The sequence below is a fragment of the Marmota flaviventris genome, chromosome 5 (assembly GCF_047511675.1).
Source record: "Marmota flaviventris isolate mMarFla1 chromosome 5, mMarFla1.hap1, whole genome shotgun sequence".
Taxonomy (NCBI): Eukaryota; Metazoa; Chordata; class Mammalia; order Rodentia; family Sciuridae; genus Marmota; species Marmota flaviventris.
Window position 1 is genome coordinate 36,403,201 of NC_092502.1, and position 25,569 is coordinate 36,428,769.

Here is a 25,569-nt window from a genome sequence, read left to right on the forward strand (position 1 = left end):
GAGAAGTTCCCAGTTCACTTCTAGCCCCAGTACTGGCTGATCTATCTTTGAGAAAATTGGACTGGGATCTGGGGAAGGCTCGAAGCTGCACTGGAAAGAAGTGTCAGGCAACTGGTGGGATGGAACAGAACTTGACAGCTGATGAGTTATCTGTCCTGTGGAATTACTCAGGCACTGAGCTCTGAACATGAGGCAGAGCCAGAGCACCCTGCAGAGCTGGCCACCACTCCCCGCTGAGCATCTGCAGCTCCCTGTGTACCCACATATGCATCAGCCACCCCACTGGGAAAGACAGGAGGTGATTTTGTGAAATGTTAGTTTCATCAGCTGAAAATTGAATGCTTACAGCTTAGCTGGGGATGTGAAAATAAAGCTGTGATTGTCACCGGGGTCAGGACTGTGCAGAATGCCATCACACAGATGCCAATCCCTCCCCATGCTGTAGCCCAGTCCCAGTTCCTCTCATAACCACAGGCCCATGAGACAGTCCTCTGAGGGGTTCCCTTTGATCCCCTATATCATCTCTGACTTCCCATGTCCTTCTGTCTCTACTTTTAGGGCAGAGTCACTCAGGGGCTAAAAGAGACAGAAATTAATTAGGGTCTGCTTTGGGGGCAGAAGAGACAGGGCAAGCAGGGGACTCTGTGAGTCCTGTGGTGAGCTCACAGGACTCTGTGATTGAGAATGTAGGGGTGACCCCAACATCTAGGGTGGGGACTGGTTGAACAGTCACAGGCTTGCTCAAGACATGTCACCAACATGAAGGCCTCTTCCCTTTCAAGAAAGACTAGCCTACAGGAATGTGTGGAAGAGACTCAGAGAGAAAACACAGGCTTCCTGAACATGGAATATAGGGAAGCCAGGTCACAGAGGATACACTCTGGTGTTTGTCTAAAGGAGGTTTGGATGAAGATGACAGAATAACAGCCACAGCTGATCTATCTCCAGGTCAGATACAGAAAAGCAGTGCCTCAGACCTCTGACAAGGCTAACAAGGAGAGTCCACTGATGCCAATCAGAGGTCAGGAATCACGTTGGGACAGGGGGACACTGAGGGAAGCAGAGAAGACCCAACTAAGAAGGGGGCATTTCAACCATGTCTAGAGGGATGGAAGACTGAAGATGATAGGGAAGCCACCCTTCAGGGGGAACAATGTGTATGGTGGCTCAGAGTTGGAGAAAGCATTGTAGTAGAGTACGTGGCTGGTGCCAGCAGCATGCACTGGAAGGTGATAGGAGGTGATGCTGGACAGATCAGCTGGTCCAAATCACAAAAATGCTGGGATGCTGGGTACAGAGGGCAGTGGTTTTGAATATTCCTGAGAGCACTCCAACTTAAATAGGTATACATATGGAAAAGTCCACAGAGCAACTTCAGGCATAATAGAATCTCCAATGCTGTTTCCCACTTTCCTAGTCCTTAATAGTGATACCAGCTCAGGGGCCCCAGAGGAAAGAGAGCTTCCAAGTGCCAAAGAAGTTCTGGGGTTGTGCCTGAGCCCCCAAATTTTGATCAGGCATCTTTGCAGCCAGCGGCAGGAGAAAATATGCTGATTGTACAAGACTTGTCAAAATCAGCCGTCAGGGAGAGAAACTGGAAGTAGAAAAGAAGTGTTTGGCTCCTGGGGGAGAGTTGAAGGGTTTAACAAGGAGAACAGATGCTGTACTATGAGGTAGGAGGACCCTGGCAGCCTGCCCAGGAAGCGATCACTGGATTTAAGAGATCACACAGAGGTGAATATGGAAGGCAGAGTCCTTCCAGCTTGGAACCAGCGAACCAGTAGGCTCCCCGCTCAGCTGCACCCCCAATTGCTCCTTGCCATCGCAGGCAGGCATGCCCCGGACCCTGAGCACCTCCGACATGGTCACCCCAGGCAGACTCAGCCCACCCCCTACAGAGCCCACCGATGTCGAGCAGGCTGGGCAGCCCTTCCTGGATGGAGCACCATCCTCAGCCTCTCTGGACACCCTGATTCAGCATCTGGTACCCACAGCTGACTACTACCCAGAGGTGGGTGAGCCACCCAGTGGGGAGGAAGGGGAGAGGGGAAGGAAGAAGGGAGGCTCTCTCCTTCACTCAGGAATGGAGCATGCAGCAGGGCTGGGAGTGACCTTGGGCCTGGCGAGGTGGAACAGGCTGGAAATATGTCCTCCCTCCGTGCCCTCTTGTGCTTGTGCCATCTTTCTTGCAGAAAGCTTATATCTTCACCTTCCTACTGAGCTCTCGCCTCTTCATCGAGCCTCGGGAGCTCCTGGCCAGGGTCTGCCACCTCTGTATTGAACAGCAGCAGCTGGACAAACCAGTACTGGACAAGGTGAGGGCCTGGAAGACCAGGGAGCCTCTGAAATCAACCTCTCGGGGAGGCAGTGATTGTCCCTGTTCTCCTGACAAGAAGCCTATTGGGCTTTCTCACTTGTCTGCAGTCCAGGCCCTAAAAGGACAGAGCCAAGGCCTTTTCTGCTATGCAGTTTTCCGGGGCTTTGTGGAAACCCTTGAGCTCACATTGAACCCAGTCCTAGGTTTCCAAAACCCAGTGAATAGTATTCCTGCTCTCTGTGAACTGGGATGGTCCTATGGCCTCCACTAGACTTCCTTCACCCAGTACACTCGATTCCATGTCCCTGCTCTCTGGCGTCTGTTGATAGCCCAGCCTTCCCATGGTTCTTCACATCTTTCCTCTGTTACTGGCCTGATCCTGCCTACTGTCACTATTTATATGCATGTCAGTTAGGTTGTACTGTGATGATGATAAAAACTCGGCTTCAACTGGCCTAAGGCAAGCGGTTCATTTAACTGCCAAGTCTCTGGTACTGCTGCCTCCAGAGGATTAAATGACAGCATTAAAACCTTATCTTCCTCATTCTGACCCTCTGCTGTGGTTTTCTCTGGGTTTGCTGGCCTCATTCTAGCTCTTGCAGGTTCTCCTGCGTGGTGACACGCAGCCTCTATCAGCAGGGACACCTTCTAATCTCAAGAACTAGCCCCTTTCTCCACAGGCCAGTAAAAGTCCCAATCTCATTGACCTAGCTTAGGTCACATGCCCACCTGTGAGCCAATTATTACATAAGATGGTGTTTTCTGCTCTGATTGGCCAGCGCTGAACCCCAGGTTCCACCCCTGGGGCAAAGTCAGCTGTTCTAGAACACAGTGTGCCTGAATGAGCAGGGAAAATTGAGATGCTGTCACCATAGAAAGGGAGAAGGGATGCCAGGAAAGCAAAATAGTCTGGCCCCAAAATATGTGTCTGATCCCCTCTTGCTCCCCCATAGTGCAGCCTAGGCCTCTCCCCTCCCTTCCCAGTGCCCTATTCCTGTTGCCCCTCTGCTTGCCTTGCAGGCCCGTGTTCGGAAGTTTGGCCCCAAACTGCTCCAACTACTGGCTGAGTGGACAGAGACCTTCCCGCGGGACTTCCAGGAGGAGTCGGCCATCGGGCATCTGAAAGATGTGGTGGGCCGCATAGCCCCCTGTGATGAGGTGGGCAAGCCTGGATAGAAGTCACTTTGCCTTCTCTGCCCCCTCATATCCAGGCCTGAGCCTGTTTCTTGTGGCTTCCCTGGTCTCTATCCCATACCCCCAGGTCCCCTGATCTCCCAGCTTTGCACACTGCATGCTGTAAAACCAGCCCCTTTGTGACCCATCAAGGAAACAGGTACTGAGGGGCTATGAGCTAATCCAGGCCTCTGGTTCCAGGACTGGTTTCTTGACCTCTCTGTGCCCTGTTCTCATTGACGGCATCAGGTGGCCAAGAAGGGAAGACCTACTCATGGGTTCTTGTGGATGCATAGTCAGGCTGTTGGTCTGTGACCCACCAGGCCACCTGGAAGGGCCACATCTTGGGCCTGTGCCACAGAGGTCTCCCTCCTGCCTCTGTGCTTGATCCATCTCAGGATTATGGGACATGGTTTAGGATGTAGAATAGAAAAAGGTCAGGGAAGAGTTGATGATTGGATGGATGGGAAAAGGAGAGAGTGGAAGCAGGGAAGAGGGATGCTGGCTAACTTGGTGGACAGTTAGGTGCTTTTATGGATGGATATAGGGGAGGATAGGTGCTTGAGTAATTTGCATAGGCAGGTGGATTAATGGAGTGAATGAATGTGGAAAGATTGATGGAAGGAAGGGAGATGAAAGGGGGGAAGGTGAGTGGATAGATGGGTGAAAAGGTGAATGAAGGGTGGGTGAATGGGTAAACATAGAAAGGTAGGAGGAAGAATAGATTAGTAAATTGGTGGATCTGTGGGTAAGTAACTGTAAAGGGGGAGGTGGGTGATAGCACATGAGTTAGGAAGAGATGGGTACAGGACTATGATAAGTGATGGTAAGTGGTGGATAGGTGGGTGGGTGGATGGGTAGATGGATGAGTGAGTGAGTGGATGAAGTAGGAAGGATAGATGAGTAAACTGATGGACCTGTGGGTACAGTGGTAACTGTCTGAAAGGGAAGGTGGATGATAGCACATGGGTAGAGAAGAGATGGTACAGGGATGGTGGGGAGCTGGATGGAGCAGAGTAAGTGAGGTGGGAGCTCCATCTCCTGCTTCATCCCCACTCCCTCCAAGATTTCTTTGGCAGCAGTGAGATCTGAATCATATGATGAGACAGGGTTATTTGCCCTTATCTGACCTGCCTGACATTGTCTCAGGTGCTAGGGGACAAGCTGGTTTTCCTTGGGAAGCCATGACCTCTTCACTATTCTGAGAGTGTCAGGCCTATCACCAAGACTATGTGGTGTGGACCAGAATGGGAGTTCCCTGGTCTCTATCCCATACCCCCAGGCCTAAGCCAGGGATGCTTCCTACGTCTTCACTGTCCCCAAGTCACTCTTCCACAGAAGGTATCCAATCTAAAGAGGATGTCCTCTCTGCACTGGTTCTCTATGCTGGATATTTCCTGGTGGGTGGCAGGTTGTTCCCCTCCCAGCACCACACAGGCTAGTATGGGAAGAGCAATGAAGCAGACTGTGAGTCAGTCCCATAGGGCTCAGAGCCAGGGGATTTAGGTCATATTACTTGAGCCCAGATCCAGTCTCAGAAACCACAGCCGTGTGGCTTTGGGCAAGGTACTTTGTCTCTCTGAGCTTCAGTTTTCTCATCAGTAAACCAGAGACATTCACCACTGCCACTATGCAACTTGGCAGCAAGGAGGTCTGAAGTTATTTCAGCACTTAGTAATTATGAGCTACAATGAGAGGCAAATTGTTCCTCAAATTCAGGCATATGAGAATTATTCTTTAACTTCCATGAAACATTTCAAAAATACCCAAGCATAAAGAAGAGTAACCATGAACTCCTCTGTACCCATCACTTATTCTCAACAGTTATCAAAACTTTGACAAACTTGTTTCCTCTGTGCCCTCACACACTTCCACCTCTCTATAAATTAGTTGTAACCAAATCAAGACGATTATATCTTTTGCTCCAAAAACATTTGCTCATTATTGTTTTGTTTTGTTTTGTGTATATGTGCTGGAAATCCAACTCAGGGCCTCCAGGGATGCCAAACACACATCTACCACTGAGCTCCACCCTCAGCCCTAGCATTGTGTTTATAAAAGATTTCTCACACAGGGAAAGAATTAAATGAAATAAAGTGCTGTGCACAAGGTCATGAGATGAGCATGGGTATTTTCAGAGCTACATATCTTTGAGCAAATTACTTAACCTCTCTGAACCTTGTGTTTCTTTCTATAAAAGGAAGAGTGATAATTCCTCCCTTATGGGACTATGGGAACAAAGGGACCCAGGGTTGTAGAGGAGACAGAATGGTTGGAGATGTCATAGAGGGTGAAACCAGAAAGCAAAGAGACATGATGAATGGTGTAGCCACTCAGGAGACACTGGCTGTGCATTGGAAACTGGAAGGAAATGTCAGGGCTCACAAGTGACTGTGTCACCAGGGCTGGCCATGCTGCATCTAACTTAACCATCTTCCCAGCACTCAATGAGAACCTACAAGGCAGCATTTTATTACACTTTTGGTGCAGTGTTGCTGAGAGAGGCCATTCCTTCGGTGAGCAACAGACAGAAGAGTCGGACCTCAGTCTACCCACTGACTGGTTATTTCCCAAATAACCAGTGGACACCTTCTGCGTCTGACCCCTGTAGCTCTAGGAGTTTGGGTTAGGTTTAGGATTAGAGTTAAGATTAGGATTAACTGCCAGGGGTAGAGGGCAACAGTGAGGCTAGTCAGGTTAAGTGCGCTCTTATCCTGTCCCCTGTATCCTGAGGCTTTGCCATAACCACCCATGGCCACTTCACAGAGAAGTAGTTCCACGGACCAGAGAGGACAGCCTCACCATCACCACAGCACTGGGCACCAACAAACCTCAGACATCAGCAGCACTCATTAAACCCTAAGAGACTGCAAGGAACTGTTGAGGCCCAAAGCCACTCACAGCCCAGTAAGTCAGACACTGCATCTACAAAATGTCACTGGGTTTGTGCATTTCAAAATAGCATGAAGAAAAATTCACCTTTACTTTCTTAAATTACCTGACTATACCAACTATTCACTAGCCTATTGTTTTCTGAGACTTCTGGTCCCGGTTTGTCTAGTTGATGTTTCATCATTGCTGGGAGGCCATGAACTCGGCTCTCTCCTGCTAGCACCCAAATCCTTGGTTCATAGGGAATTGCATGTTTCTCTAGGGGTGACATTTCCTACAGGCTCATGAGCTCAGGGGCCTGTTCTATGGGTTATTGACCCAAACCCTTGGGGATATGGATATTTCTCTTCCAGCCAGGATATTGGTATATTTCTTTAGAAATAGAGGTCTCTGAAGGGAAAAAATGATCACTTTCTCTTGGGAATAGAAGGGTAGGTTCCCCTTGGCCTACCCTGGAAGAAGGGCCATGGCCTTTCATCCTTCCATCCAGCCCAGGGCATGGTCCAGAGCAGGAATCCATCTGTCTGAGCTGAATGATGAAGGGACTCTGTTGGTAGGTTATTGAGCACCCACTACATTCACAGAACTGGGACAGACTCTGATAACATAGAGAAGACAACACAGAATTCCCTGCCTCTCTGGAACTGTCATTCTGGGGTTGTGGGGGAAGTGGGTAATAAACAAACCTGATTATCCCTGATAGTGATCCTATAAAAGAAGTCACATAGAGAGTTACAGAAAACTGCTAGGGTAGAGGGCAGCAGTGAGGCTGGTCAGGAAGTTCTCTCTGAGCTGGGCTTAAGATTTAGAAGGGGTCACCCTTAAAGCCAAGACAAGGGACAGTTATCCAGGGCAGGATCTGTTCCATGTCTTCCTTCCTCTCTTCCTTCCTTCCTCCAGATCCCTGGCAGCACACCCCCCATTCTGCCCAGCTGCCCAGACAGCGTGCTTTGAGCCCCACTGGCCTCCCTGATATGTGCTCTTCTCAGTTCCCACCAGTAATCCTGGAGCTTTCTCCTCAACTGGCCTTCACTTGACCCCAGCTCCCACATGCCTGGGGTTGATCCTATTTTAGGTTGAGGGCAGGTCCCAGCACATTTGCTGGTATCTGGCCTTTTCTGTAGAGCCCTAATGGACCCTGTCCACCTCAAAGGTAAAAATGGGTATTCAGACCTGAGCACCCTTTCTTACCCTCCCCCCATGCCCCACCAGGCCTACCGGAAGAGGATGCATCAGCTCCTGCAGGCCCTACACCAGAAGCTTGCAGCTTTGGGCCAGGGATCTGAAGGCTTCATGGGTGCTGACAAGCCCATCTCCTACAGAACCAAGCCACCGGCCTCCATCCATAGGGAGCTCCTTGGCATCTGTAGTGATCCCTACACGCTGGCCCAGCAGCTGACCCACGTGGAGCTGGTAAGCAGGCAATGCTGCTCTTTACCCAGGGCAGGAAACAACTGGGAATCCTACCCAATTGATGGGCCACCACTCGTCCCTCTGCCCTCCCTACTTGGTCTCAGGATAACCCTGGATCAGGCCCTTCACAGCACGGGCAGTCAGCATCTGAGACTATCCTGGAGCAGTGAGTTTCCCAACACTCCTGGAGCCTGGAACAGGAGGGCTGGAGGTGTCAGCCTCTGGCCTGTCTGAGGATTTAGCTCTTGAATGAAAGAACTGGGTTCACATTTCAGCTCTGATACCACCTGTTGGTGATATCAGTACTAGTGACTTCCCCATCCAGGGCTCACATGGACTCATTGCTCCCTGTTCAGCTTTCCAGAGCAGCTCCACAGGCTTTTTACCTGCTCATAAAGGGAATTTCTTTGCCCAGCCAAAGAAAGAGGAACAAGAGGAGTGGGTTTCTTCCCTTCTACACCTCCACCATTATGGCACTCTGTACTCGCCATAGTGCTTACATGCACTTCCCATTGCACTGCAGGGTTGAGAAATGTTACATGATTTGCCAGAGTTCACAAGCAGAAGGCACAGAGCCAGGATTTAGTTCTGACCCAGATACTATGCCTGGCCACCAGGTCTCCCTCCCCCACCCAAAGAGCTGGTCATTTCAATAACCTGATTTTGAGCCTGGTACATTGCTTCGTTTACCCACTCCTCCATGACCTGGAAAAGGAGGGGATCTCTCCTTCAGGGATGGTGTTGAACTCTGTGAAAACAGGATCTCTAAGCCCCCGTGTGAAGGGTGACTGCAAACAGATCCTCATGGTGGGGGGGTGGGAAGAAGGTCAGGGAGTCAGGCAGGAGCACCCACCCTACCACACCCCCAGCAAGCCCTTCTTCCCCAAACCTTCCGTTTTTCTGACCCTTCTCCCTTCTGATGCAGGAACGACTGCGACACATCGGACCTGAGGAGTTTGTCCAGGCTTTTGTGAACAAGGACCCTCTGGCCAGTACAAAGGTAGAAAGAAAGCTCTTGGACAAGCTGTCCCAGCAATGACCCTCCTCGCCCCCATCGTGTGGCAGCCACGGTAGGGGCGAACCCAGAGCGGGATGGAGGGACTTTGGAGGAGTCCTACCCACTCACTCACGCACCTCCAGCTGAGACCTCGATAGTCCCGCGTCTTGGGGAAGCCTAGAAGGCTAGACGTGCCCTGGGTGGGGAGAAGGGAGGACCGCGGAGGGAACCCCCGGCGCGCTCCAGGACCGCGCGGACCCTCGCTGTGCGTTTCGATGGGCGCTGATGCCCTCCAGCGGCCAGTCGGGGAAGCGCGGGCTGGTAGGTGCTGCGGGAAAAGGAAGGGAAGAAGGCGCTCAGGACACCGTCCCCCACACACCTGGATTTTGAGCCAGTCCTTCCCTTCTAAGGAGCCCAACCAGAGGGTCCCTGGTGCTTAACAACTGGCTAAATCCGAACCAAAACTGAAAACATTCTGTCTTGTACTCTCACACCTAATAAAAGAAGTACAAACTAAATTCTGTAGTATGTGATTGCATTTTCACCCTTTAGATAAGCAAAGATCACATAGTAGGATAGACATATTGGGGATATGTAGGAAAGCGGCATTCTCCTACACCATTGGTAGCGGATGAAATTGTCGCAAGGCTTTAGAGAGCAAATAGGCAATCGTAGATCAACAATTTAAACGTCCTTCTTGCCGGGCACAGTGGCGCGCGCCTGTAATCCCAGCGGCTCAGGAGGCTAAGGCGGGAGGATCGCGCATTCAAAGCCACCCTCAGCAACTTAGTGAGGCCCTAAGCAACTCAGTGAGACTCTGTCTTTAAAGAATATAAAATTATAAGAGGGCTGGGATGTGGCTCAGTCGTTAAGTGCCCCTGGGTTCAATACCTGGTACCAAAAAAAAAAAAAAAAAAAAAAAATGTACTTCCTTTGGCGGGGATGTAGCTGAGTTGTAGAGCACTTGCCTAGCACACATGAAACCCTGGGTTAGATCCCCAGCACCAAATAAATAAATGTACATCTTTGGTCCAACTTTCCACAGCTAGTAATTTATCTACACATTCATGTAACACAAAGATGAACATATACAAAGGTATTTGGGGTACATAGTATTTGTCATGGTCAAAGACTGGAAGCAAATAATTACCTTATCACCCGTGGACACTGACTTAAAAAGTATAGTACATCCATCAGTAGAATGCTTTCAAGTATGAAAAAGAATAAGGCTGCCCACAAGTATGCAGTCATCAAGATCCATCTATCCAATCACCAAGAGAAAGGGGTAGAGTGACAAACAGGGCATGTGACCATTTGTGTAACAACAAAAAAAGAAGGCTTTGTGATACATCAAAGCTCACACGTGTGCAGAAATGACCTCTAAAATGGGGAGGACAACCATGGAACCATGGGACTGAGGGCAATAGGAACAGGAAGGAGACTTGGCTACTTTTTGAGCGTGTGTGTGTGTGTGTGTGTGTGTGTGTGTTGTTTGGCCATTTACAAGTATTTCCTTTTTATTGTGAAATTCATCTAGATTACACATGACATTTATTTATCCCACCCAATTGTAGATGAACAGTTATCTTATTTCCTTCTTTTTGCTATTATAAATTATACTGCTGTGAGCATTCTTACATGCGTTTCCCTGGATACACCAGTGAACATTTTCTGTGGGGTACCACTTCTCTAATGTTTTGGGGTCAGGATCCTTTTATATTCTTAAAAATTATTAAAGACCCTAAAGAACTCTTGGTTAATAATTGATTACTTCTATCACTATCATATTAGCAATAAAACTGATTACTTTTTCTTTCTTCTTCTTTTTTCTTTTTCTTTTTCTTTTTTTTTTTTTTTTATAGTGCTGGTGATCAAACCCAGGACCTTGTACATAATAGTCATGTGCTCTACTACTGAGCCAGACTCCCAATCCCAAAACTGATAACTTTTAAAAATATTTACTCACAAATACAATAACCCATTGCATGTGGACATAAGTAACATATTTCATTTAAAAAATTGCATTTTCTGCAATAGAAAATTCTTGAAAAGTGATGTTGTTTTATAAAATTTTTACAAATCTCTGTAATGTCTGACTTCATAGAAGACAGCTGATTTCTTTCATCTGCTTCTGTGTTCAGTCTCTTGACATATACTATTTTGGTTTAAGGAAATATAATCTCACATAGATATGTAGTTGGAAAATTGAGGAGTATTTTGACAGCCTTTTCAGATAATTGTGAATATTCTTGTTAGATACTGCACTAAAACTCAGCCAGTAATAGTTTTTAAAGATTAATTATAATGTGACATCTGAAAATATTATCAATGATCTTTCTGAATGCTATGACATCCATTACATCTTGCATCTTGAGGGTATGATTTTATAACATCATACATTGATCATTTAGAATATGAGGAAACGTTGAGTTAGGCAGATCTTCCAAATGTTGGCACATTTTATTGTATAGTACTTTAAAATCACATTCATTAATATCAAGAGAAAAGGGTAGAGTGATGAACAAGGTATGTATACACTCCTGATCTCATAATTTTAAAAAATGTCTGGAACTGCGGTATAGCTTAGTGGTAGAATGTATGCTGAGCATGCGCGAGGTCCTGGGCTTGATCCCCAGAACCACCAAAAAAAAAAAAATGTTGTTTAAAATGTGTTTTTTTTAAAAAAAAAAAAAAAAAAAAGAGTATGTAAATATTGAGAAGCTGTCAAGCCACATAAGCAGATACATGTTTTACAAGTTCCCAATTTTCTCTTGAAATCTTGAATTTTATCACTGGCAACAAATACTGGGATCTGTTTTCCTTGAAGTGACAGGTTCATTTTGTTCATTTTTAAGAAATATCAGCCAAATACTGAAATCTGGAGAATGAGAGTTTGTCTCATAGAGTTCATCTGTTAGTCTTTTTTTTAAGTAAAAACAGAATTCAGTGGAAACAATGGCCAGTTCAGTGCATGGGTGAGCCAAGTCCTGCCCTCAAGACAACCCCACACTTGAGTATACAGTGAAAGTGCTCGGTACTGATGCCCCATTTTGTCACACTTGAATAAGAAACATGTACTCACGGGCTGAGATTGAATAGAATAGTGTTGCCTCTTTAAGGACATCCATAAGTCACACTCCCCCCCCCCCATTTTGCTGGGCAATTTTTCCCACCATTGCTTTTGCACCATCAGGGCAGACCTCAACACAGTGGGGAAAAGAATATGATCAAATTATTATGAAAATACTTTTCCCCAGAAAGTATACCAGGAACCCCGAGAAGTCTGTGGACAACACATTGAGGACTATTGCTCTTCCACATACCTAGGGAGGAGAATTACTATGTCACAGGGTAGGCACGTGGGCAGCCTTTCCAGGTAATGCCAGGTGAGGTAACCTCTTACCTCCCAGTAGGGAGGTATTCTTGTTCCACATCTTCAGTCTTGAAATTGTCAGACTTTTAAGTTTGGAAAATGGAGTATCTTTTCACCTGTTCTGGCCATTTCCATTTCCTCCTTTTGTGATATGCCCCATCTCTGACTTTTAGCCTGTTTTCTACTGGTGAATTTTCTTAAAAACTTTAAGGAATTTTTTGGTTTTGTTTTTACTTGAAATATGTCCTAGATACTAAACCTTTTATTTTCCTAGTTGTTTTCTTCGCTTCTCATTCTCATTACCATGGCTTTTGATGAACAAGAATTCTTAAGCTCCACCTAAATTTACTAAACTTTTCCTTCAGGATCCTCTGATCTGTGTCAGTACACGTTGTCTTCTTTACTATAGCATGACGATGTGTCTTCAGGTCCAGTAAAACAAATTCCCCAGGTTCTTCTTGAGGAATGGCGTGGCTATTTTGGGCCTTTTGCCTTTCCATTTAAATTTTAGAATCATCTGTCAAATTATATGAAAAGTCCTACCAAGATTTTGTTAGACTATATTAAATATGGATCAATTTGAGAAGAATTGACAGATTTATGTTATTGACTCTTTCAATCCATAAAAATAGTATGTACTTCTATTTCCTTAGGTTTATTATATATCTTTCAAATGGCTTATAATTTTCTCCATAAAAGTATTACACAGGTTTTGTTAGACTTTTGCCCTAGGTGCCTTATGTATACTTTTACTACTGCAAATGAAAAAAACCTATTTTCACAGATTATTTTAAAATGTGATTTTATATTTCTGGATGTTCAAAAAGAGTGCATATTCTCAAATAAATAAGCACAGGCTTCCATAATTACTCATTATCTCAACTATGTAGTAATTGCATTTTCTTTTTTATTGATTTTATTATTTTTTTAAATACACGACAACAGTGGAATGCATTACAATCCTTTTACACATATAGAGCACAATTTTTCGTATCTCTATATATAAAGTATGTTCACATCAATTTATGCCATTATACATATACTTTTTTGCATTACAATTCGTAATACACATATATACCACAATTTTTCATATCTAGTAATTGTATTTTCTATCTGCTTGTTTTGGGTATAAGAAATTAATTTACTTTTTAAAATATGTTTTTTAGTTATTGAGAGACCTTTATTTTAATTATCTATATGCATTGCTGAGAATCAAACCCAGTGTCTTACACATGCCAGGCAAGTGTGCTACTGCTAAGCCACAGCTCCAGCCCTGAAATTAATTTACTTTTATGTATCAATTTTATATCTGACAATATTGTAAAATCTTGCTAATTATATTAATGTGTCGCCATTCTTTGGAGGATTTCTTGTAGGCAGGCACATCATCTGCAAATACTTACATTTTGTTTCCTCCTTTCCAAGGCTTATTCTTTTTATTTTCATTGTAGTCGTAGAATAGAACTGACTTGAGGGCTGGGGTTGTGGCTCAATGGTAGAGTGCTTGCCTAGCACGTGTGAGTCCCTGGGTTCCATCCTCAGCACCACATAAAAATAAGTAAAAATGAAGTATTGTGTTCAACTACAACTAAAAAATAAATATTAAAAAAAGAACTGACTTGAGATGGACAGGAAAGGTAGATAAACTTTACTGTATCATTTTAAGTCTCTGAAATATTGAGAGTGTTAGTTGTTGCAGAATAACTCTGCCTGATCCAATAGAATTTGCTTTTCCTATTTATTGTGCTAACCTGCACTTCTGGTACAAGGTCAAATAGAAGTGTTGATAGCTGACATCCTTCTTTTGTCCTGACTTTAATAGGAATGCTTTTAACCAGTCACAAAAGAGCATAATGTTTGTTATTGGATTTTTTTTTTTTAGATATGCGTTATCAGTTTAAGGAAGTACCCTGTTCCTTTCTAGTTTGCTTAGAGTTCTTATATGTATGGTTATTGAATTTCATCAAATTCTTTTTCTGAACCCTAATACTCTTATGTTCTCTTCTCCTTTAAAACTTTTAAGTGATTATTCATATTAGTTTTTTGAATTAATGTTGAATCAACCTTGCATTTCTAATATACAAAAAACTGGATAAATGAAGCCATTATTTTTTTTTTTCAAACATGGCTAGATTTTGGTGTGCTAATGTTTTGGTTAGGATTTCTGCAATTGTATTCATGAGTGAAATTAATCTGTTATTTCCCTTTCTGACACTATTCTTGACTACTCTGTTTCTCTTTCCTTATTCTCTATTTTATATGAAATATTGGGGTACCTGTTCTTGGAGCATTTATAGAATTTACCACTGAGCCTCATTTGTTATTTGAGGTTTTATATACTGATCCAAGGTTTTTCTTGTTTCTATGTTTATTCTAGTTGTTGTTTTAGTGGTTGTAGGACTGCTTATATTTTTATATCTTATAAGTCCATTTTATAATTTATATTCTTTTGAGAATTTGCCCATTTCCCCTAAGCTTTCACACTTATAGACATAAAGTTATACATAGATAATACTTCTTTAATTATCCCTTACATTTCTTCACATCCATATTGATTTATCTTTAATATCCTTTGCTATATATTTCTCTTTGTTTCTTCATCAGTATTTCCAAAATTCATCAATTTTATTAGTCTTCAAATAAAAAGCTTTTGACTGTTGTTTCTGAATATTGCAGCTTTCTTTACTATTGCATTTATTTCTTCTCCAATCTTTACCATTTTCTTCCATTGACTTTCTTTAGATTTATTCTGTTGTTCTTTTTATAATTTCTAATGTTGGATTTCAGCTTATTTTTATCCTTTCTTCTATTCTAGTGAAAGCATAAAAGACTATTCATTCACCTTTCTGATTACTTTGCCTCCATATTTTGACCCTATTTTACCCAGAGTTTAGACTTCTGACATATCCCTGATGAATTGAAACTTTATCGTTGTGGAGTTAGTCTTTTATCTCTTCTAATACTTTTGGTCGTAGATTCCTTTTTCCTTTTTGCTTTAAAATCTCTTTTGTCTGACATTAATGAAGATGCTGCTTGGCTTGAGATGGAGTTACATCCTGATAAACCTATTATAAAGTTGAGAAAATGTTAAGTCAAAACATCAAAAATTGGGAACCATCTAAATAGCTATGTGATATTTATCACATATATTTTTCTATTATTTGCCCTTGAATTTGGGGCATGTTCTTGAAATTGACAAGAAACTGGAATTTTAAAAAATTAAAAGATTGAGGGTGGGGATATGGCTCAAGCAGTAGCGCGCTCGCCTGGCATGTGTGCAGCCCGGGTTCGATCCTCAGCACCACATACAAACAAAGATGTTGTGTCTGCCGAAAACTAAAAAATAAATATTAAAAAATTCTCTCTCTCTCTCTTTAAAAAAAATTAAAAGATTGAGCTTATTAATCCATAAGGATTTACTCTTACTGCCTTCTGTTACACTATCTATTTGTCTCCTTTACATTTTCTATTTCTTTCTCCTTTCTTTACATCTTTTGGATTAATAGATTTTATAGATGTGCATTTAAGGAAGTACCCTTTCCTTCCTAGTTTGCTTAGAGTTCTTATATGAACTTTAATTCATTTAATCCTCCCCCCCTCTGTTTATTGAAAGTTATCCTGGCAGTTTTAGCATGCACATTTAAGTTTAATCTGTTAAGCTCGGGTATATGTATACATGAATGTTCTACACCAATTTTATTTTATTTTTCTACACAAATTTTAAAATTATGTCTTCAAAGGATATTTTTTGACCCACGAAAAGATTAATGTGGAAACATATATGTATAATTATAGATACATGCATATATTCCCATGAAGACTTGATTCTCCTTATTTGCAGTAGTTGTGTTCTATAATATCATCTCAGACATTGAATCAGCAAATACTGAACACTTACTTTTAGGGCAAATACAGGGTTACGTTCCTGCAAGATTCTTATCACATTTTGTCAACCTATCAATGTATATAACCCTGTTTTACATGTTTAAAGACACCTTATTTCATATATATGAATATATATCATTGATTAACATTGAACGCATGACCAATAGTACAATATGATTCATGAATATTATCAAATAATTTAATTCAAGCTTCCATATTTGTTCTTTACCTCAACTATATAAATATATTTTCTCTGTAGTAAGGCACTTCAGCACTATGCTTGGGAACTTTATTAAACATTTAAATAATTCCCCCCAAAAAGCACAAAAATTGGTGGGGGGGAGACTCTAAATAGTCTAAATAGGAAACAGGATACTTACAGTGTGAGGGCTGAAATAAGAAGGCAGAGTGTCCTTTAGTTCAGCCTCAACTGGAAACACTTATGAGTATTGAGTGACAAATATTTTGGCTCCTCTGCACATACGCATAAATGACCATGAAAACCACACAAGCTATTGGGATTGCAAATAAAATTCAGGAAGTAGGCAAATTTGCAAGTATAAAATCCATGAACAATGAAGATCAAGTGTGTCTGTGTATGTGTGTATGCACACACACATAATTTTGAAATACACCCTTAAATATATAGAAAAGAGATTGGAAAGCTACATACCAAATCATTGGTGTTTCCAGATGGTTTTGAGATTTTCACATTGTCCAGATTGTCTATAACCATGAACTGACTTCATGTTCTAATGAGTTACTGACAGAGACTCAGCATGGGGTCCTGTGTGTCTCTTCTAGCCCTGTTTCAATGACAAGACTAACAACCTGGAGGCTTATGTGAAATGGTTCAACAGGCTGTGCTACCTTGTGGCAACTGAGATCTGCATGGTGAGTAGAAAGCCAGGGTGGGCATGACCTGGTATAGGCAAAAGTGGCCTGGGATCTGGAGGCGCCTATCAGGGAGGGAACTAGAAGGTCACCTTAAGCCCCAATAGTCTCCTGGCAGTTAAATCTTGACTAAGTCCACCTGAGGATTGGCTAGGCACCAAGTGTCACCAAGCTTTCTTGCAGTGACATTTCCCTCAGGGTAGAACCCAGGATGGACCCACTGAGCTCTGTCAGCAAGGAAATCAGAATATTTGCTCAAGGAGTGAGGAGTAGTCACAACTATGCCCAAGGGGCTCTACTGCCTCCATCCATGCCTGTCTTTCCACCCCAGGCAGCCTGGCCTGCAGTGAGGTTTGATTTGGCTTTCTCAGGATTGAGAAGTTGTCCGATTCTTAAGAAATAGGAGAGTACATATAAAAAGTCCAGGTCATTGGCTTCCCCTGGAAAGCAAGGAATCTTGACAACATGGAGCTGGACATGCTTGTCACTGAGTTGAGGGTCCACCTGGCCATGCCTGCCCATCGTCTTTCTTATAGCAGAGGAATCATCCTCTGGACCCACACCGGCATCATAAGGTGAAGCCCTGAGGCCCCTGTCTCAAGAACAGATTGGACAGACTCAGTCTATAAGGCCAGCTGGGCTCACTGGAAGCAGGTGCTCAGAGAGCTTGGGGAACAGATGTGAATGAGTATAGGGGAATCAGGATGCACTGAGGAAGAAGCTGATCTGCAATGCCCACATAGACTGAGGTGGTTTTCTCCCACACCTGGTTTGAGATCAGTATTACCCAGAGGGTTGCCCTTTTGAAGGATAGGATCAATGATAGGTGGCTCTCCAAAGCCAAAGTCACATCTTGAAGGGGGCTTGTGGCATGTCCCCACAGGGGCCAGAGCAAACTTCTTGGTGGCAATAGATAATTGCTGCATGTTTCATAGGCAAGGAAAGTCTACTTGTGGAAAAAAAAATACAATATAGGGTACCACTGACCCAACCCTCTTCCTAGAATCATGCCATTGTTCTGACAGTTAAAAGGGGATTTTATCGTTGTGAAGCCTGGACTAAGCCCACATGGTCACCCAGGAGCCTACCCAGGACAGTGCAGGATGGATGGCTCAGGGGAAGGTCACAGTTTGTTTCTGAGCCATGCAGTGGAGGGGCTCAGGGGACAGGGCCTCAGGATCAGCATGTGACCCCTAGTGAGGGGAGAGCAAGCTCAGTACTGGGAGGAAAGGCAAGGGGCAATGTGTTCTGATTTGGGAAAAGAACAGGTGCTAGAGGTGGGCCTTGAGGAAGAGTGATCAAGCTGCTCCCAGAGGTGCCTCACAGCCCATCCTGTGCTGCAAGTCACTCCTGTACCCCCACAGGAGCTCTAGCAGGGCTCAGCTGAGTCTCCCTGGCAGTGGACTATGTCCTGCTTTGCCTGTGAAGTGCTCTGAAACCTTAAGGTTCAGACATTTCCCTGGGCCTCAGCTGTGAAATAGATTTGAAGAAGGTTAAGAGGGCAGGGCAGGTGAGCAGGGTGTCTGATCAGGGCAGAGTAGAAACATATCACTAAGGCTCTGGTGCCCTGTCCCCAGCCAGCCAAGAAGAAGCAGAGGGCCCAGGTGATCGAGTTCTTCATTGACGTGGCCCGAGAGTGCTTCAACATTGGCAACTTCAACTCCCTGATGGCCATTATATGTGAGTGGGTTGCTCCAGGAGCCCCCCCCCCATGGGAGGATCCTCAAAGAGGTTCAAGTGGGCACAGCCAGGCAGGTGGGGTCAAGCCCAGACCCTCTTCTGAGCAGCAGGTGGGTGTGGGCTTAGCAGTTTGCAGCCTAAGGCAGCCAGCAATCCCATGTCCCTGCCCCAAAGGCCTGGAGAAAGCACCTCTTTTGAGGCAAACTCAGCCTCCTTAGGGTGCTTGGTGAGGGCTTGGCAACATATCCCCAGATCCAAAAAGAATGAGAAGGAACTAGCTCCAGGATGGGGCCTGTATGGTGGGAACATGGTCAGAGTTTACACACACACAAGCTGGACCCACATTGTCCATTACTACATGCCCATTGTCTCCCAAGCTGAGGCCACTGCAGACCTTAGCCCTACTTAGGACTCAGCCTAAATGGCTGGGCAACTGCAGCTACACACTGACCTCCCTGCTCATGAGCGTGAGGGGGACTGTCCAGGCCAGAGAAGCCGTCCCCAGCCCAGCCCTCCCTCTTCCAGCTGGCATGAACATGAGCCCTGTCTCCAGACTGAAGAAGACTTGGGCCAAAGTGAAGACAGCCAAGTTTTTTATCCTGGAGGTAAACAAGGTTACTGGGCTAAGGGGTTCAGCCAGCCAGCCCATGAAAAGAGGTGCCCAAATGCCTCCCTGTCTTCTTCCAGCACCAGATGGACCCAACAGGGAATTTCTGCAACTACAGGACAGCCTTGCGAGGGGCAGCCCACCGCTCCCTGACTGCCCACAGCAGCCGGGAGAAGGTAGGTGAGAATCCTTGATGGTCAAAGTCCAGGTGTGCTGTATCAATGGGTTAGTCAGCTTTCTGTTACTATAACAAATAGCTAAGATAATCAACTTATAAAGAGAAAAGATTTATTTTGGCTCAGTTGTAGAGGTTTCCTTCTATGATAAGTTAGCCTATGATAAGTTTTGAGTCTATGGCAGTGGTGAAGGAAATCCACTCATCTCATGGCCAGGAGCCAAAGAGAGAGGACGAAGAGGGTAAAGCTTCACAGTCTCCTTCAAGGTCATGTCTCAGTGACCTAAAGACCCACAGCTCTACCACCTCCTCCCCCGGGGGTAAGCCTTTACCACATGGACATTTGGGGGACAGTTGTGATCCAAACTACAGCAATCAGGGAATCTGGAGGTTGACTCAAAGATCACCGGGTCCAACCCCTTCCCTTCAGCAGCATCTATGATAGATAGCCATGTCACCTTGCTTGCATGCCGTCAGTGTGGCCAACTTCGCCACCTCCAAAACAGGTCATGCCCCACCCCAAGAAGCTCTGATGCCTTGAACTTCCTTGATAAGTGCTTCCTTGTGGGGCCAGACTTGGCCACCTCAGATCACATTCTCTTAAAGGGAACTACTCCCTCTTCTAGCTACCAGTCCTTTCACAGCCTGCGTGTCCCCACCATTGTTTGCCTCAATGGACAGTCCCAAGCCTAACTTGAGATTCCAGTCCCCTCCCTGCTATGACCCTGAAGAGCTCCATCTGTCAGAGTCCCTTCTGTTTCAGATCAAATTGTAGCTCCAAGCACAGAGGGTTTTACATCTGCCTTATTCTAAATGTAGTACCTCTATGTATGTGGCCTTAAATCACATTTTTGGCTTTGGCAATGACTATCCTAGGTTCTTGTTCACCCAAACTGCCTTTTCACAAGAAATGTCGTATACATTTGCATTTGGGAGGGCCTTTGCTGATCCTGATCAATTTTATTTCTCCTCTAAATTCTCCGATTGGCCTCTGATAGAGGATACTATACTGAGGTCCTAGGATTGCAACAATCATCTGGCTTAAAACTTGTCATCAAGTTTTAAGGAAGGAAACACCAAGACTTGTACCTTTGAAATTTGGTCTCTTGCAGGAACGTTGGTGGAATCAGGTCCCTACTGTGGTTGGTGGAGGTCTTATCTCCATCCTGAGAGATAACTAAGGGGAAAAATGCTAGATGAAATTCTACATCACTCTGGAATTGTATTGGATGGATACCAGTGGTCAAGTTTATGAAGCAGGCTGAAAAATATGTGCTTGTGCCACCCACCAGGACTTCCTGACCATCCACCCAGTGGGTCTTACAGCAGGGGTCACATGAGCAGACCCTGATGGCCATATGCTACCCAGCTGGTCCTTCTAGTACAGGCTGTGAGTTCTTCTGTGAATGAGTCCCAGGAGGGCTGATGGAATGCGGTGGAGCATTGAGTGAGGCAAGACCTCCAACCCCAGAGCAAAGGAGCCTGTCTCCTAGAAGCCAGAAATCCAGGAAGTTGGGATAGCAAGGGCAAAAATTTAACTTCACTGAGCACCTACCATCTGCAGGCCACCTGATCTCTATCCCCTCCTCCATTCTATGGGATGGGCTTCAGCATTGCCATTTCCCAGATTGGAAGACTGAGTCTCAAGGAGACCTCACTGTCCTATCACATTGTGAGCTAAGCCAGGAATCAAACTCTAACCTCTCTGGCTCTGAATCTCATGGTCTTTGCATATCATTGTCTGTCTCCCTGTTCCCAGAACACAAGTGACCATATGTGACAGTCACAAGGTTCCTGGCTTACAGCCCAGGAGTTGGACCCTGAAGCAAAGGTATATACACATTGGATTTTGAGCTGTGGCTGCAGCCTCTAGTTTGCAGCACTGGCTGTCCCCACTATTTTTCTTCCAGCCATGCTGAGGCAGGGTAGCAATGGAGCAGGGCACACTTTATGTTCCTAAAATCTGGGGTGCTGGGATACTGTGCATTTAGGTCTTGTGCTATAGGTGGATGACTTTAAAATGTGCATTTAGTTTTAACTGCATTCTCCTCTATCTTCCAGAGAGACCATAGGCTAAGACCAGAGAAGAAACCTTTCTATGGGCTCTCCCTTCAGAAAACAGAGCAATAATGCTCTGCTCTTGGTCTCATCATAAGTGCATCAGGATGGATCTTTAGCATCAAGAAAGACAGGATGACAAATTACTAAGTACTTTTTAGAAAAGAAAACAGGTCACAAAATTTTAGAATATTTGACTTACATATGTTTCAGGAATGTTTAATAGTGTGCTTAGCATGGCCTCTGCTCCCAGTACACTTAAGAGAAAGGCCTGTAGCCCTCCAGATGGGGATGTTGTGAGGTTTCTACCAGCCCCTCCCGGCAGGTAATAGAAAAAAACATCCAAGGGTCACTGTGACTCTGCATCTTGCACCTAGCCCAACGCAGGGTAAATGGCACTGCATGCAGTGGGAGCTCCATCAGCACTGGTGCCTAATGGGCCTGGGAGGAAACGTAATCTGACCCAGAGTTATGGGGCCTGTATGTCCTTGATTAGTGGTTTTCATGTTGTCCCCATGATGCATATTAGTTAAAATTATCCTTTGTTATGATTTGGATCTTAAAAGTCTTCCAAAGGCTCTGTATGCTAAAGGCTTGGTCACTTGGTCACCAACCATGGTGCTACTGGGAGATGGTGGGACCTTTAGAAATTGGGACCTAGTAGGAGAAAGCAGATCATTGGGGGTGTGCCCTTGAAGGAAATATTGGACCCCCAGCCCATCCTTTCTTTTGCTCCACCATGTAGCCCCGCCATGGTGTTCTGCCTCACCACAAGCCCCAAAACAACAGAGCAAGCTGATATTGGTTGCAACCTCTGAAACCATAAGCCAAAATAAACCTTTTCTACTTTTAAGTCATTTATCTCAGGCATTTTATCACAGCAATGGAAAAGTAAGTAATAGTCTTATACAATTCATGAAGCCCCGAGGCTGGTTGGGCTTGCCCAGGAAGTCTCTCCTGTCATCGGCATTCAGGGGTGCATCTGAGGTCCCTGGGGCATGTGTCTACTGGCAAGGTTGCCTCCTGCCCTTGAGCCAACCCTATGGGGAGGCTGCCTGGGAGCTGACCCAAACCCTCTCCCTTCCAGATCGTCATTCCCTTCTTCAGCCTACTCATCAAAGACATCTATTTCCTGAATGAGGGATGTGCCAACCGCCTTCCCAATGGACATGTCAACTTTGAGGTAGGACCCAGGGACCTTGGAAGGGAATGCAACCAAGTGAGATCAGCCACTAAAAGTGCCCCCCAAAAAGCCTGCTGGACCCTCAATCATCAAACTAATGGGGGACCTTGAGGCAGACAGAGTGTAGTAGTTCTCAGGATCTCCCCACCCCCACATCCACCAGAGGGGGATTCTGAAGCCCATGCACATGTGGATAATGCACTCTGTGCCGGGGCTTATGCCCAGCATGGGTGAAGCCGAATCATTTTTGCCCCTTGAGGAGCACAAGGGCAATAAGAAAAATAGCCCCATAGGCCCATGGTGACAACTGCAAAGGGCTGTGACAGGGCTACACAAACACACAGTGCTTAGGAAACAGGAAAGGACCCAAAGGAGCAGCAGGGGTGAGCTGTTAGGCAGAGGCCAGAGTGGGCAAAAGAGAAGAAAGAATTCTGCTCCCTTGGTAGACACCACGGTCAGCTCAAGTGTCCCCTCCTCCAGGAAGCCCCTCACTGTGACCTCTTAAGGGCTCCTGCAGAGCAGCAGATGGCATCCCTCACTTTGTCCCAGCACCCAAGTCTCTGAGTACCTCAGAAGCAAGGCCAGGCTGATTGCTGTGTCCCAAGTAGGCCCATCTCACACACACGTGTGTCAGAGTGACTGGTGGGCGAGAGTACACTGGGCAGTAGCAGCAGGAGGTCACTGAGTCAGACTGACAGAGCATACCATGTGGTAGTGTTACCACCCACTCTGCAGGAAGAAAGGGACTCTTCTTCTCAAAAGCCAACTCTACCCTAGTGCTAGCCCCAGCAGGGACACAGATGGATGCAAAAGCCCTCAGCCTCCAACTCCCCAAGGGGAAGTAAGTCCTGGGCCAGTCACTTGCTCTTTATGAGCCTCAGTCTCTCCCTCTGTAAAATGGGGCATCAACTACAACTATGGCTACACAGAGAGGCTAGGAAGAGGAGATATGCAGCATGAGCCACCAAAGGCTCTGAGTGTCCCCTGCTGATGAGCACCAGAGCACATGCCTGGGCCCTTCGGCCTGGAGCTGCCCTCTGCACAGACACCCCTGCAGACCATCACATGCTGCCCATAGCCTGCTCACTCCTGAGAGCCAGCAGAGCTTGGGGAAAATCCAGTCCAATCTGGCAGATGGTCCAGTCCCAGCTGCTGCACCCCTGGGGATCAGCCCAGGCTGAAGGCCACATGGACGAGACTGCAGGGGCCCAGGCAGCCTAGAGTGAAATTTTACTCCACAGGTGACCCTGACACACAAACCAGTGTAGGATCCCCTGTTTTTTGCCCTTCTTGAATTGGTCCTCAAAACCAAGGCAAGGGGTTGGGGTAAAATTGCAACTCATGTGACCACCACAGATTCGGAAAGCAGGTACTAGGAACCAGACATGGCTGCCAGGGCTGATCAAGGGGTATCATAGAGCTGGGATCCCCACCCAAGAGTGTCTTTGTGCTGCTATTTATTTAACAACCTTCTTAAAGTTGGCATGGTTTTTAAAATTAAATGCACATTACAATGAGGCTTCCAGATCCACAGATTCTGCATCCACGATCTTACCACCTGTAATCCTAGGAACTTGGGAGGCTAAAGCAGCCTCCCAAGCAAAGGCAGGAGGGTTGCAAGTTAGAGGCTAGCCTCAGCCACTTAGCAGGGCCCTAAACTCCTCCTCAAATCCCTGAAATCACTAAAGGGTGAGAAGAGAGGGTTTCTCAGGGCTGGCCACTCACACTCACTGGGAACTTTAGGCACTGTGGGTACCTCCATTTTGTGTCTCTGTGTGACCCTGGCAGAAATTTCTGGAACTGGCCAAGCAGGTTGGAGAGTTCATCACATGGAAACAAGTGGAATGTCCTTTCGAGCAAGACCCCAGCATCACCCATTACCTGTACACTGCTCCCATCTTCAGCGAAGACGGTAAGGTGATCTTGCAGCCTTCCTAACCCCCTCAGGCCATGGGACTCTTGGGTGGCCTCTTAGTCACCATGTAGGAACCTCTACTCTGAACAGGAATGCACTATCCCCACCCTTACTGGCCCTCAAATGGAGCAGAGAAGACTGCATTACCCAGGATGGCCAACTGTCCCCTCGGGAACACAGGATAGATCCCAGGAGCCATGGGCTGGGGCCTCAAGGACCCCCAGGCCCAGGCTTCTCCCTGGATACAGTTTGAACACTGTTGGGTATTATATAAGTCTGAACCATCTGTCTATATTACCCCATTTTTCTCATTAGTTAAGTGGGAGTGAGGGTAAGAACTGGGGCTCACATGGGGATGGCTAAGCACTGACTGACTCTGGGTTTTTCCATGGCTGGTGCATGTGTATGTGTGTGTAAGTGTGTGCTGGTTTGGGTGTGTAATACACACTGACATGATATGAGTTGACTTTTCTGCAGAGTGCTATTAATGTCTGTCTATCCCTTCCAGTAAACACACATTCCCATCTAATCACTTGTCACAAATCAGTTTGTTTGCAAATTTGCTAAGTAGTAAACCCTGAGATCCCCCTTTCAGAAAGTGAAAGCTCTAAAGAAGGCAACTGTCAGGTTGTCATCTGCTGTGGGGGCAGTGTTGCCCAATGCTTAGCAGCTCTCACCCTGGGATCTGCCCTCCACTCCAGCACACAGGAAACCTGGCTCATCTTCACCAGCAAGCAGGTTACAAAGGAACCAACAAACATCTGTGTCTGCGGAACATTTACTGCCCCACCAAAGGGAAAAAAAAAAGAAAATTAGGGAGAAGTCCTTTTTTTAAATGATTTTGCCTTTGGATACTTCCAACTTTGCCATTTTACTTTTCATATTTGGGACCCAGAACTTGCTGAAGGGAGTTCTACCTATATCTGTAGCCTCCTAACACTTACTTCCATCAAGAAACAGAGCAAGCTGGGTATGGTGGTACACACCTGTAATCCTAGGAGCTTGGG

General features: G+C 45.5%; 1 protein-coding gene across 4 annotated transcripts in view; it reads left to right on the forward strand.

Moving 5' to 3' along the window:
• Nucleotides 1-25,569, forward strand: part of Rasgef1c (RasGEF domain family member 1C) — an 83,756-nt gene that overhangs the window by 49,646 nt on the left and 8,541 nt on the right. For all 4 annotated transcript variants that reach the window (XM_027953350.2, XM_027953349.2, XM_071612150.1 and 1 more), the window contains 11 exons: nt 1,829-2,011; nt 2,193-2,315; nt 3,338-3,475; nt 7,595-7,795; nt 8,721-8,795; nt 16,855-16,944; nt 18,522-18,624; nt 19,150-19,229; nt 19,312-19,407; nt 22,552-22,647; nt 24,436-24,559. In XM_027953350.2, the coding sequence (XP_027809151.1) occupies nt 1,835-2,011; nt 2,193-2,315; nt 3,338-3,475; nt 7,595-7,795; nt 8,721-8,795; nt 16,855-16,944; nt 18,522-18,624; nt 19,150-19,229; nt 19,312-19,407; nt 22,552-22,647; nt 24,436-24,559 (1,303 nt within the window). In that variant the 5' untranslated portion in view covers nt 1,829-1,834. The remainder of the gene's footprint in view (nt 1-1,828; nt 2,012-2,192; nt 2,316-3,337; nt 3,476-7,594; nt 7,796-8,720; nt 8,796-16,854; nt 16,945-18,521; nt 18,625-19,149; nt 19,230-19,311; nt 19,408-22,551; nt 22,648-24,435; nt 24,560-25,569) is intronic.